The 13460-nt window shown below is 32.5% G+C and overlaps 1 protein-coding gene across 2 annotated transcripts in view; it reads left to right on the top strand.

Annotated features, from left to right (window-relative positions):
• LOC114325807 (transducin-like enhancer protein 4) overlaps nt 1–13460 on the top strand; it is a 1285138-nt gene that overhangs the window by 781551 nt on the left and 490127 nt on the right. For both annotated transcript variants that reach the window (XM_050641900.1, XM_050641898.1), the window contains one exon: nt 1532–1669. In XM_050641900.1, coding sequence (XP_050497857.1) covers nt 1532–1669 — 138 coding nt within the window. The remainder of the gene's footprint in view (nt 1–1531; nt 1670–13460) is intronic.

Here is a 13460-nt window from a genome sequence, read left to right as displayed (position 1 = left end):
GTCTGATATGAAAAGCATTGGCTAGATTCAGGGGTCACCAATTATGTTCCCTAAGGGTCCGTTTCGAAAACCTATGACACTTCCGGGGTCCGGACTTAATGCTATCTGTGTTCGGTTGTTCTGATTCGCTTTCTTGCGGATTCTTGTTAAAAAATATCATCCTCATTATAATAACAAATCAGAAGGGTGCCGGGCGAAATTTTTAGGCAGAAATTTGAAACACTTTTTTTTTAACAAATTCAAAACATCACGTTTTTTGCCCTCGAAAATATGTTTTTAGCATTTTTGGTCATCTTAAACAAAAAAGATCTTTTTTCTCAGAAGTTTATAGATTTCGAGTTTTAAGTGATTTAAAATTGAAAAATGCGAAAATAAGGATTTTCGAAGCTTGAAAACTCATGTGTAAATTATTATTTTTGAAGTTGTCAAGTGCCTACATTGAAGTTTAAACATTCAAATTCAAGATTCTGGTGAGTAATCGGGGCATATTTCAATTTAGACCGTTGATTTATGCGCGTCTTCTCACAATCTCACAATCTCACAATGTGGTGCTTATCGCACTATATATATATATATATATATATATATATATATATATATATATATATGATTGACCTATTTAATTAGCACATTGGCAATAATTATTTGAATAAATAAATAAATTATTAAAAAAAACTATGTTAATAATGTATTATAAAATTTTAATAAATGTAAAGTATTTGTTGGGAATTTTTCGCATAAGTATGTATAATACGAGTATGTATAGGTACATGCGACAGAGACGAAATATAAAGTGCGACGCCCGACGACTAACAATTAAAAAACAACGGTTTATATTGAAATAAGCCTCGATTATTCGTTAGAATCTTGAAATTGCATGTTTTCAAGCCTCGAAAATGCGTATGCGTATTTTCGCATTTTTCACATTTTAAATCGCTTAAACTCGAAAACTATCAACTTTTGAGAAAAATAACAAGAGACCTTTTTTGTTTAAAATCACAAAAAAAATTAAAAATACTTTTTTCGGGGCAAGATAATTTTGAATTTATTTAAAAAAAATTGTTTTCCATGTAAAAAAATGTACAACCTGTCTGAAGTCTAGAATGATTTTATTGCAATTGATTTTCATTAGGGATTTGAGATTCATCTGTTAGCTGAGATCTGTAGGTACAGATTTTTAATGAAGTTTTTAATGAAGAAAGGGACAAATTTTTGTTTTGCAATGTTTTAGCAAATGTTTGTACTTGGGTAAGGATAAAACAAGGTAGAGATAAAACTATAGTATGAACTATTATTCAGGGTTGTCTTAAATAATAATTTAACATCGAGGATGAAAATTATTGGAATGATACATCGAAAAATACATCGATTATTTGTCGCATGTGAAAATTGAGCAACCACATTGCATCTGTTGTGATAGCATTCTGCAGGTTTACATATATCATGATAATCTTCTTCTTCTTCTTATAATCGTTAGTGCCCTTCAGGGTGGTGGATATATCATGATAATAAACGCTTTATTTTGTTTCAGACTGAAATCGCCAAGAGACTGAACGCCATCATCGCCCAAATTTTACCGTTCCTTTCGCAGGAACACCAACAGCAAGTCGCGACAGCTGTGGAGAGGGCGAAACAAGTAACTATGACGGAGTTAAATCAAATTATAGGGGTAAGTATTACTAGCTGTGAACTTTAGTGAAAAATTTTAGACGGAAAACGACAAAGTTGCATATTTTTAGATGAGACTAATTCAATTTTCCTTGGTTTTATGAATAATTGTTTTCTCTGTCCTTTTCCGATATCTTGGTTTTTGTCAATAGTTGGGAATAAACCACAAATTATAAAATAGCGTTTTACTATCATTCGCGTTGCCCTTATAAACACGATATCAATGCTCGAAAAAGAAATAAATAAAAAAAGGTTTTACTTAAAAATCATAGATGTATTAAGTATTAATTATAGCTTCACGTATTAAAATTGTTTTCAAATATGTATAAGGGTGTCCCATATTGCTAGAACGAATTTATATGACCCTTTCAAAATCATGTTCACATCTTAATAATTCTATGCCCTACAATTTTAAAACCGATGCACTAATTTTTTATTGCCTATTGACAGCTAATGAAATTACAATTTTTTGGCATATATATCATACTAGTGACGTCATCCATCTGGGCGTGATGATGTAATAGATGATTTTTTTTAAATAAGAATATTGGTCATCATAGCTCATTTGAAACGGTATTTAATTCTCTATTCATCAATGTAACCGTTAACATCATTAATTATAAATGGTGGCCAGATTTTTTTTTAAATTAAATTAATTGACACAAAAATGAATGTATGTAATTGGTTTAATTCTAAATTTACTACTGTCAGAAAACATAAAAATGTTTTATTTAAGAAATAAACATTGATTTTCGCTTAAACGAAATATTCAAAATGCCAAGAGGCAGGTGGGTGGCATCTTTAACATTGAATTTAAGCGAAAAGCAATATTTATTTGTCAAATAAACATGATTTTCCTGTTTTATGGCAATAGTAAAACGTATTTTGAATTAAATAAATTACATACATTCTTCTTTTTGTCTCAATCAATATAGTTAAAAATTTTTTTTGAACACCCTGTATAAATAATTATGTTAATTGAAGTGAAGTAAAGAAACACAGACGTACTCACAATCATTTAATTAACTTCGACGACCGGTTACGATCTCTACAATATACAGATCATCTTCAGGTCGGCGATTACAAGTGATTATATGCTACAATTAAAGAAAGCCAGAGTTAGAACATTGTATGGTTGTATCAAAATGCTGATAGAAAGACAAAACTTTGAAAGGTATGTAAATGTTGACATTTCAGAACAACAAACAAATACATACGTATGCATACACATGAGCAAACATGTACTCATAAGCACGCACACGCACACGCACACAGATGACTGCTGTTTATGACTATTTGGAACATCCATAAACTACGTTGTAAAATTTTTGGAGTTTTTAATACCCTCCCCCCCTTCCGTCGTAAAGCGTCATTAACGGTTACCCCCCCCCCCCCCCTCATGCCGACGTCGCAACTGCAACTCATGACCCCCCTTTTATTTAGTGATTTTTTTTAAATTCCATGTTATTTCTGGATTTTTTAAAGTTCACTCTCAAACTTTATTGATGAATGTACCCAAATCAGTACTAATATGTAATTCATTATCCATGTACTTTTTTCCCTCAATTCACTCCACAACTAATTAGCTTTAGTTGGACAAAAGACAACAAAATATACAAAACGAGGTCGGATGTGCACTCATGGGCCCCGCCCCCTATCGTATACCGTCGTAATAAGCAAAGGCCCTCCTTTTCTACGACGTAGTTTATGGATGCTCCCTATAATTTGTTAAATTACATTAAACTTTAAAAATTTTACAATTTTGTTGAATTTTGATCTACTTACATGCCGTTACAAGGGATGAGTTGTAAGTTCATCAATAACATTTTTAAACGTCCAGATTATGCTAGTAGGATAGCTAGGTGAGGGACTGGGTAGGCGGACATGCTTCGTAGCTTCGCTTAATTGTAGCATTTAATCACTTGTAACGGCGACCTGAAGATGATCTGTATATTGTAGAGATCGAAACCGGTCGTCGAAGTAAATTAAATGATTGTGAGTACGTCTGTGTTTCTTTACTTCATTTAAAATGAACTCACATATGCAACCCATTCAACATTTGAATTATGTTAATGTTTATATTAGTGAATAGAGAATTGAATACCCTTTCAAATGAACTATCACATGACCCTTATTATCATCAATCCCAGATGGATGACGTCACTAGTATGATAAATATGCCAAAAAATTGTAATTTAAAAATAAAAATCGACCTGTTTCGGGATTTTTACTTCAAGTCGCCGGTTTACGAAATCATGAGTATATGCGTTACTTTATGGATGCACCGTATATTATATCTAGTGATATACAGGGTGTTCCCGAGAATAGTGCGTTCCTTTAGATATGGATATAATACACAACTTGTACAAAAAAGTCCTATAACATTTTTTTCTAAAGTTAACCGTTTCCAAAAAGAAAGTTACATTGTTCTTCATATAAGTGAATTTTTATTTTCATAAATTTAAATGACCTGGCAACGTGGCGTAGAAGAACTTGTTTGTGACTGTGTAAATTTAACCTAATCGAACCCCTTGTTGATTTACTATTTGTTGACATTCCAAATGTAGGTACCTAGGTACCTGCAAAATAATTATTTCTTGCTTTAATAATGTGGCATTTTTGCTATTATCTGAATTAATTGAGGTTTTGGATTAGGGCTCGAAATTTTACATAAATTATAACTTTACTTTAACTTTAAGTAACTATGGTTTAATTCCTAAAATGTAATTAATGCACCTAGGAAAAAGGATTCGTACCTAATGTTTTTTTTGAAATCTATTGAAATACTTTAAACGAATTGATAAAATGTCAATTATTTACAATAAGAAACACTTTATCTTTTAAAAAAACTGAAAAGTCTCAGATGCAGAATTCATCATTATAATAAAAATTAAAATGGTAAATAGTTATCTAAATCTGAAACTTTTATATAGAAAATTGAATATAGAAAACAAAAAGGACTCTACTACAGTGGAACCTACTTAATTCGAACTTCCATAATTCGAAATCTTCTTTAATTCGAATTTTTATTCTGGTCCCAAGCATTTCCTATATAAGTAATGGTAAAAAGTCGTGAAGAATTCGAATTATATTTTGGATAATTCGAACTTTTCTGCTATCTTTTCTGAATATCTTAGAATCTTTTGTCATTACTGAGAAGCTAAATTCTAAAAATCAGCTAAAAATATTTAGGATCTCTTTGGAAAAAAATAAAGTCGGTCTTTTTTATAGCTTGAAAATGTTTTAATTGGTATTTTTGGCCGAATTTTGTTAGCTCATTTTGTTATATTAGGTTGTCTTTATTATATTATATTAGGTTGACAAATCTCGGGCAAGAATAGGAACAAAAACATCTCCAAGCAATAAAAATGATCAACTACTGTTTTTTGCTGATCAACTACTGATATTTATCATTGGTAGATATTTTTGTAAATAATCCTTGTTTTTGTTGATTTATTTTTTAATTCGAATTTTTGGATAATTCGAATTTTTTTAACGGTCCCCTGAGATTCGAATTATCCAAGTTTCACTGTATATAATATGCAGTCAAATTCTGTTTTCATTCGTCTAGGAAAACGACAGAAAGAAACTTCCTAGTACATACTCAAATCTGAGTAAAGATAGAAAAGTAAAAGATGGTTTTTTACTACTTTTATAACAATAGAAGAGTATATAATATGAACATTTATTGTTTTCAACACATCCTCCTAACACCAATTACTAAACAATACATTTTCATTAGGCGCGAAAACGCAAACTTAAACTAATTTGTTCATTTTCATTAGCGTCTCCACGCGAAGTGACTGATACTTTTCTTAATGACGAAAGCAAACAGTTGCAAAACAAACAGAATTAATAATGTTAGTTAGTGTATACTTTAACGCAATTGTTCGTGGCTGGTTTCAAAGCGGGACCGCTAATTGTCTTAATTCGTTATATGGAGAATGTGGGTTGATATCTCTCGTCTTTCTCTTCCCTTCTTTCTCTCATTTGAAAACGTAGTCCGGTCAGTAGAAATTTAGAGTTTGTAATGTTACATCCTGTCTATATACACTGATCAAAACGAAAAAGTACACTTATAAAGTAGATTTTTTTTAATGTTGTAATATTTACAATCTGTCCTTAACTAAGAACAATAGGTAAATTATTTGACAAAAATTGAAAATTTGACCTGTAGAGGGAGATCCAGTGATCATCCTCTTTACATAAATTAAATTAAAACAAGTTAAAATAAGTTTAGTCATCACAGATTATTCGAATCTTCTTGCTAGGTCCACTACTTTGAATCTCTTCATCTCAGGCGTCGTACATCATTGTGGTCATCAGTGAGGTTGCTGGCTAACTCGTTTGGATGAGATTCTAGTCTCTTTGAATATTTTTTGTAATATTCTGTTATTACTGTTTTTATGGATGGCACATTGAGGTCTTGCTCTATCACATAGTTTGGCACGTACCAAGGGGCATTCAGCATTGTTCTAAGGACTTTGTTCTGGAATCTCTGCAGTATTTCTAGGTTAATTTGACTGGCTGTCCCCCAAAGTTGGATACCATAGGTCCACACTGGTTTTAATATAGTTTTATGTATCAGCAGTTTGTTTTCAAGAGATAGTTGAGATTTACGACCGATGATCCAGTACATATCTCGGAATTTTATTCCTAGTTGGTTTCTTTTTGTAAAAATGTGCTTTTGCCAAGTTAATCTCCTATTAATGTGGTTTCCTAGGTACTTGACAGTATCGGTTTGTGGGAGTTGCGTTTCATTTAGTGTTACAGATGGACATGTTTGTCTTTTCATGGTGAAGGTTACATGGATGGATTTACTCTCATTCGCCTTTATCTTCCATTTTTTAAGCCATCTTTGTATATTATTATGGTCTTTCTGAAGGGTTCTGGATGCTGTATTTGGATCATGGTGAGAGGCTAGTACAGCAGTGTTATCAGCAAAAGTTGCACACGTTGTTCTGTTACTTGTGGGTAGGTCAGCAGTGTAGATTGCTGTACATTATCGGTCCCAAGACACTTCCTTGTGGTACTCCGGCTTTTATTGATCTTAGGCTTGTGTATTCATTATCCTGCTTGACTAGGAAATGTCGGTTGGAACTATAGCTTTTTAGGATTTGATAAAAAGGATGGGGAGGGTTTTTCTTTAGTTTAAAGAGAATACCAGCATACCATACCTTGTCGAAGGCCTGACCAATGTCCAGGAATGCAGCAGAACAATACCTTTTATTTTCTAGATCACTTCTGATGTGTTTACCAGTCTATGTACCTATTCTATTGTTCCGTTAACCCAAATTGGTGTTGGGGAATTAGTTTCATTTCTTCTATAACTGGGGATAATTGTTTAAGGAGAAGTTTTTCCAAGATATTTGATAGAACAGGTAGCAGGCTTATTGGTCTGTATGAAGTCACCTGAGTTTTATTTTCCCTGGCTTAGGTATGAGAATAATTTGAGCAACTTTCCATTGTTCTGGGTAGTAACCTAGCCTAAATATTACATTAAATACTTGCGTTATCATTTTCAGACCTTTGCATGTCAATTGCTGCAGTACTTTCCCGTTGATCAGGTCATACCCTGGAGCATTTTTTGGACTGATTTCATGCTGGATAATATTTCTAACTTCTTTAGTGGTGATTTTTTGTATAGGTTAGTCCATCTGGTAGGGAGATTCCAGGAAGTCATTTATTTCTTCCTCTGTGTCACCATCTTCCATGGGATGTGGCTGTAATACATTAGTGAGGTGATTTGCAAATGCTTCGGCTTTTTCCTTATTATTTCTACACCAGTTTCCTTCTTGGTTCCGTATTGGTGGTATTTGTTGTTTCGGGTGTTTGATTTTTCTCGTGGCCTTCCAAAGGGAATATTCACTATCTGCGTTTGCTGATACACCCGTAAGATATTCTTGTATTTTATTATTTTTGATATTATGCAATTGTAGTTTAATTTCCTTGGTGATTTTATTTAATTTCGTCTTGTTCTCAGTCTCAGGTGTTCTTTTTCTTAGCCACCCATCCTTTATTTTTCTCTTTCTAGCAAGCATAAATCATAAAGTAGTTTTGAACTAATTCTTTTTATGAATATATTATTTATGTTTAAGAGCATAGGCGCAAAATGTCGCTCCATTGTGTTTTAGATCCATTTTTTTTTCGAAACTTAAGAAAACTAATACGTATTTTTGAAAAATTTAAACGCAGAATGAAAGATTGAATTATTACCGAGGGCCGAAAGTCCATTCAAACTTCTATAATGTTTATTTTAATAAGTTACAGGGGTGAAAAAAAAGCAGAAAATTTAGTTTGTTTTTAAATTTTAAATATCTCATTCAAAAGAAACTTTTTGGTTATTCTAAGGGACTTTCGGCCCTCGGTAATAATTCAATCTTTCATTCTGCGTTTAAATTTTTTCAAAAATACTTATTAATTTTCTCAGGATTCGAAAAAAATGAATGCATTTAAAACACATTGGTACGACATTTTGCGCTTATGCCCTTAATTATATCTAAGGCTTTTTTCTATAATAGCAAAGTTTTTGTTACTAAAATGTAAATTTTTTCGTGGAAAAAAAATAAAAAGTGACAATAGTGAAAAATTCAATTTAATTTTTTTTAATAACAGCTTTGCTAAAAAATATTTTAAATAATTGATGGATTCGACCGTTACTTGATGGAAGTTCATTTTATCTAATAATAAAACACTGAAAACGTTTGTTTTCTATACTTCCACAGAATTTATTATAACTAAGTGACTACAGCTGTTTCGGCAGAGTGCCTTTCTCAAGTGATATAGTTTACAATGTGTTTGACTTTTTAAGTCTTCAACTGAAGAGGTTGAGGAGTGGGGAGCTGTTTGTCTCGAGTTGGTCATTCAGAATTATATCTGTATTTTTCAGTTTATTAATTTCCATAGATTCTAAAAAAGATAGCTTAAGGCCTTTATTTTGAATATGCAGAATTTGAAACTCTTCATTGAAAGAATGATTATGATCTAGAAGGTGAAGTGCGTATGTAGAAGTGTCTGTTTTTCTATTGTTGAATGCCCTTTTGTGTTCTGCTATCCGTTTGTCAAAAGTTCTGCCAGTTTGACCGATGTACGTTTTCGGACAGTCACCACACGTTAGTTTGTACACACCACTCTGTAGTTGCTTTCTCTTTCGGCTTTTATTGTTCTTAATATATTTGCTTAAGTTGTTGTTAGTTCTGAAAGCTGGTGTTATTCCTTTCTTTTTTATGTATCTGGCTATTTTTGTTGTTATCTTGCCAGTATATGTGAGAGAGCAGAAGGTACTGGGTTCTTTCTGTGGTGGTGGATACACTAATTTCAGGGCTTTCTTATGGAGTTTTTGGTTTAAAATTTTGTTAACTGTTTGTTCGTTATAGCCGTTGTTTACTGCTATTTGTTTAATGACGTTTAGTTCTATCTCGAAGTTATTTTTTGTCATGGGAATTTCTGTCAGTCTATGTATCATGCTATGGTAGGCTGCTAATTTGTGTTGGGTAGGATGGGATGATGAATTGTGTATAGTTGTGTCAGTATGGGTAGGTTTATGATATACGGAGAACTCATGTTTGTTGTGTAGTCTGGAAATCGTTACATCTAGAAAGTTTATGGAGTTATTCTGTTCTGTTTCTATTGTAAACTCAATATTATTATGAAGTGAATTAATATATGATAGAAATATTTTAAAACAAAAATAATAGCATGTTTGGGTTCCTCTAACTCATCGAACTTCTGCAAAACGTTCAGGTATGCTTTCAATCACATTTCAAATAGTTTCTTGATCTAGTTCTTCCCATTCTTCCACGATAACTTAGTCGATATGTTGTAGGTTTCTTAGTCGCTGACGATGACGATCCTTCAAGCGCTTGCCGAATGTATCCCAAATGTGTTCAATGGGATTTAAATCTGAATCATATCCTGAATATTTTGGGTATTCAAATAATTTTGCACTATCCTGGCCGTGTGGGGTCTCGATTATTCTGGACCCTTATTTTCAGTAATTGTGACAACATGACATGTGATTCAGGAACTTAGTTAATGTATCGCTGTGCCGTCATGAGCCCTCGCCGAATAACTACTAGGTCACAGTGGTCATTAAAGTTACCCTTCCCACCCCAAACCATAATCGAATATCCGCCAAAAGCCTGGGTTTCTTGAATTGTGGAATTTAAAAAGCGCTCATCTCGTCTTCTCCAGACTTTAACACGTCAATCAACATGATTTAACAGAAATTTGGACTCGTCAGTAAACATCACGTAACTCCATTTTACCAAAGTCGAATTCTGTGTTCTTCTGCAAACAAGCGTCTGGTCTACGATGTACAGGGGTCAAAGGAGATACTCTAGCTGGCCATCTTGCATTCAGTTCATGTTCTGAAGCGGATTCCGTATTTTTTGAGTATTTACTCTTGCACCCATAGCTTCTACCAACTCATTTTGTAGCATTCTAGGAATACTTCGACGACCTCTGACGGTCCATAGTTGTAAAAGTCGATCCTCTCTAGCTGTGGTCGCCTTTCCACGATGAGTCTAAAATTGTCTTCTCATAATTTCATGCCTGGTCCTGGCTGTATTTATCGCAGCACAACTAACGTTTAACATTTCTGCTGTACGGCGCGCGGCGTCTTGAGAAACCTTCCTGAATTAAAGATATTGCCCTAGGAATTTGACTCTCTTAGACCAGGGTAATAAGACAAAAATATACCCTGTTCGTGACACTTCAGCAGCCAGGGTACTGAAGCGTTTTTGCGACAAGTAATACCTATAGGAACAAATTGTAACTATTTCCTGCGTATGATCTGGCGGCCATTTTTATTTATAAACAATTAACTGTCAAAAAATGGCATTTTTCACTTTTTTTTTCAAATCAATGGAAAACAATGAAACTTATGATTTCTTTAGTACAAATATCTTTGAGATTATGGAAAAAGCTTTAAAATGACATATTACAAAGTTTGATATACTCATTTATTGTTAATATAATTGAGAAAAAAGGTCGGAATTGCAAAAAAAATTATTTTCGCAATAACTGCTGTAAAAATTAGTGTACAGATTTGAAATTTTTGTCAAATGAGGGTTCTTTGGTGCTTAATATATGATAAAAATTTCAAAGCGATTCATTCAACTGTTTAAATTTTATTCGAATTGTTTATCTCAGAGAGCATTTTTTTGCATTAACATAAGTAAGAAAAAAATGGCGTTAGAACCATTCCACAGGTGTCAAATGGAAGAGCATGAGCTATGTTTTCAACTTGGTTTAGAGAAAGCGAATAAAAAATGCATTTATTAGTAATAAATAATTATGCAAAAGTATGTAAATCTTCCCTTATAAACTTTTTGAATAAATTTTTCCAAAAAAATACCTTTTTTACCCTGTTTTAAGTGCACAACTACCAAGTAATGTTATTTATATCATAATTGATTAAAAATTGTAATAAATATATATAATTTCTTATATAACAAAATAAAAAGTTTATAAGGAAAGATTTACGATACTTTTGCATAATTATTTATTACTAATAAATGCATTTTTTATTCGCTTTTTTTAAATCAAGTTGAAAATATAGCTCATGCTCTTTCATTTGACACCTGTGGAATGGTTTTAACGTCATTTTTTTCTGACTTATGTTATTGCAAAAAAATGCTCTCTGGGATAAACAATTTGAATAAAATTTAAACAATTGAATGAATCGCTTTGAAATTTTTATCACATATTAAGTACCAAAGATCCCTTATATGACAAAAATTTCAAAGCTGTACACTAATTTTTATAATAGATATTGCGAAATTATTTTTTTTGCAATCCCGACCTTCTTTCTCAATTATATTAACAATAAATGAGTATATCAAACTTTGTAATACGTCATTTTAAAGCTTTTTCCATAAGTTCTAAGATATTTGTACTAAAAAAACCATAAAATTCACTGTTTTCCATTGATTTGAAAAAAAAGGGAAAAATGCCATTTTTTGACACTTAATTGTTTATAAATAAAAATGGCCGCCAGATCCTACGCAGGAAAAAGTTACAATTTGCTCTTATAGGTATTACCTGTCGAAAAAACGCTTCAGTACCCTGGCTGCTCGAGTGTCATGGAAAAAACCTTATTACCCTGGACTATCTGTGAGATACACTCCGCGCCTTCGGGTCTTTCCAAACACATTAGAATCCATTATTAATTCTTAACAACTCTAACGTAAATATCGACAGAAATTCAATAACGGAATAGATGTGAGTCCAAAATGTTATCAAGTTTTGCTTTCTTATTGAATACAAGAAAAACGAAGATAAGAATCTTGTTTTTATTCTTTGATTTATAAAAGCTATTTGTGTGTACCGGGTAGACGTAATAAAATAAATAATTTCATTACGTCCACACGTAGTTCATTACGTCACGTAATGAAATAAAGAATTTACATTAAATTATGTCAGTGACTCCTTTTTCGCTTTGATCAGCGTACATATTCAAAATTTTAATTATTATTTTGGTTCTAATGAATTTTTTCTGTGACTGATTAATTTTGTAACTGTCTTTTGGCAAACGCTAACAAATTATAGTGTGTATTTTTTAAAGAAATCAAATATCATAAGTTTTTGGACAGTTATTTTAAACCTAAACCGACAACATTGTGACGGTACTAATATTCTCATAGACAAAAGCAGTAAATACAAACAACACCAGCTTATTTGAAGTTTAAAATGTGTGTTGTATTCAGTGGTAGTTTTTATTGTTCTCTCTGTTTGTTTTTCTTCATTTAAGTTTTCCATGAAGTCAGATTGTTTGGCAAATATCTGATATTATCCTAGTGGAAGGTATTGGAAATGATGTTTTCTTTTTGTTTGAGTTATTGCCCACTATGTTTTGTCTGTTGTGTGTTTTCTTTGTTTTATTGGAATTTTAGCAATCGTGTCACTATTCGTATGTCATGTTATTGAGTTTTTTATTACTAAAATTATTTACCAATTTTATACCTATATCAGAAGTAAAAAATATAAGTTAAAATCGTTTTGAAAAGATATCGATTGTTCACAGACTGTATCCTTTCTGATTTCTCTTATAATAGGCGAAGCAACGAAGCACTAAAAGGCCCAAGACCTAGGAATTTTGTGCAGTAAGATGAATCGTCATGCAACTTTTTGCATTCGATTCTAGAGAGTGTCAGGCAATTTTGTGAACTAAATTGATCTCCGGCAAAAATTTTTGTGCATCTCGAAGAGATGGAAAATGAAAAATTTAGAACTCAGGAAATATTGACGAAAATGAGTTCAATTTTTATATTTGGGGGTTCTATTCTAAAGCTTCTAGAAAAGGGATGGGAGTATAACAGACCCATACACAATCTCTTCATAGACTTTCGACAGGCATATGACAGCGTAGAAAAAAGCCAAGTATGGAATGCCATGGCGGAGTTCTCAATACAAAAGAAACTCATTCGGATGACTAAAGTCTGTATGGAGGTTGGAATATCAAAAGTACGTGTAAATAACAAACTGTTGTGACAGCTTCGAAATCAACAGTGGACCCAAACAGGGTGATGCGTTATTTCCACTACTTTTTAACCTTGTATTAGAGAAAGCCATGAGGTCGGACTAAATAAAAACAGAACTGCTATCGGTTCAAGGTCCCAAGTTATTACTAGCATACGCAGATGACATTGATCTCGTTGGAGACTCCATCCTATCCTCAAAAGCCATTTTCAACAAGGTGGAAGGAGCAACCAGTGAAGTAGGGCTGAGGATTAATGAAGAGAAGACGAAATATATGTGTATAAATAGAACGACACGAAGAGACAGGATAG

The sequence above is a fragment of the Diabrotica virgifera genome, chromosome 1, assembly GCF_917563875.1.
Source record: "Diabrotica virgifera virgifera chromosome 1, PGI_DIABVI_V3a".
Classification (NCBI taxonomy): Eukaryota; Metazoa; Arthropoda; class Insecta; order Coleoptera; family Chrysomelidae; genus Diabrotica; species Diabrotica virgifera.
Note: the sequence above shows the minus strand (reverse complement) of the source record. Positions and strands in the feature narration are given on the sequence as shown.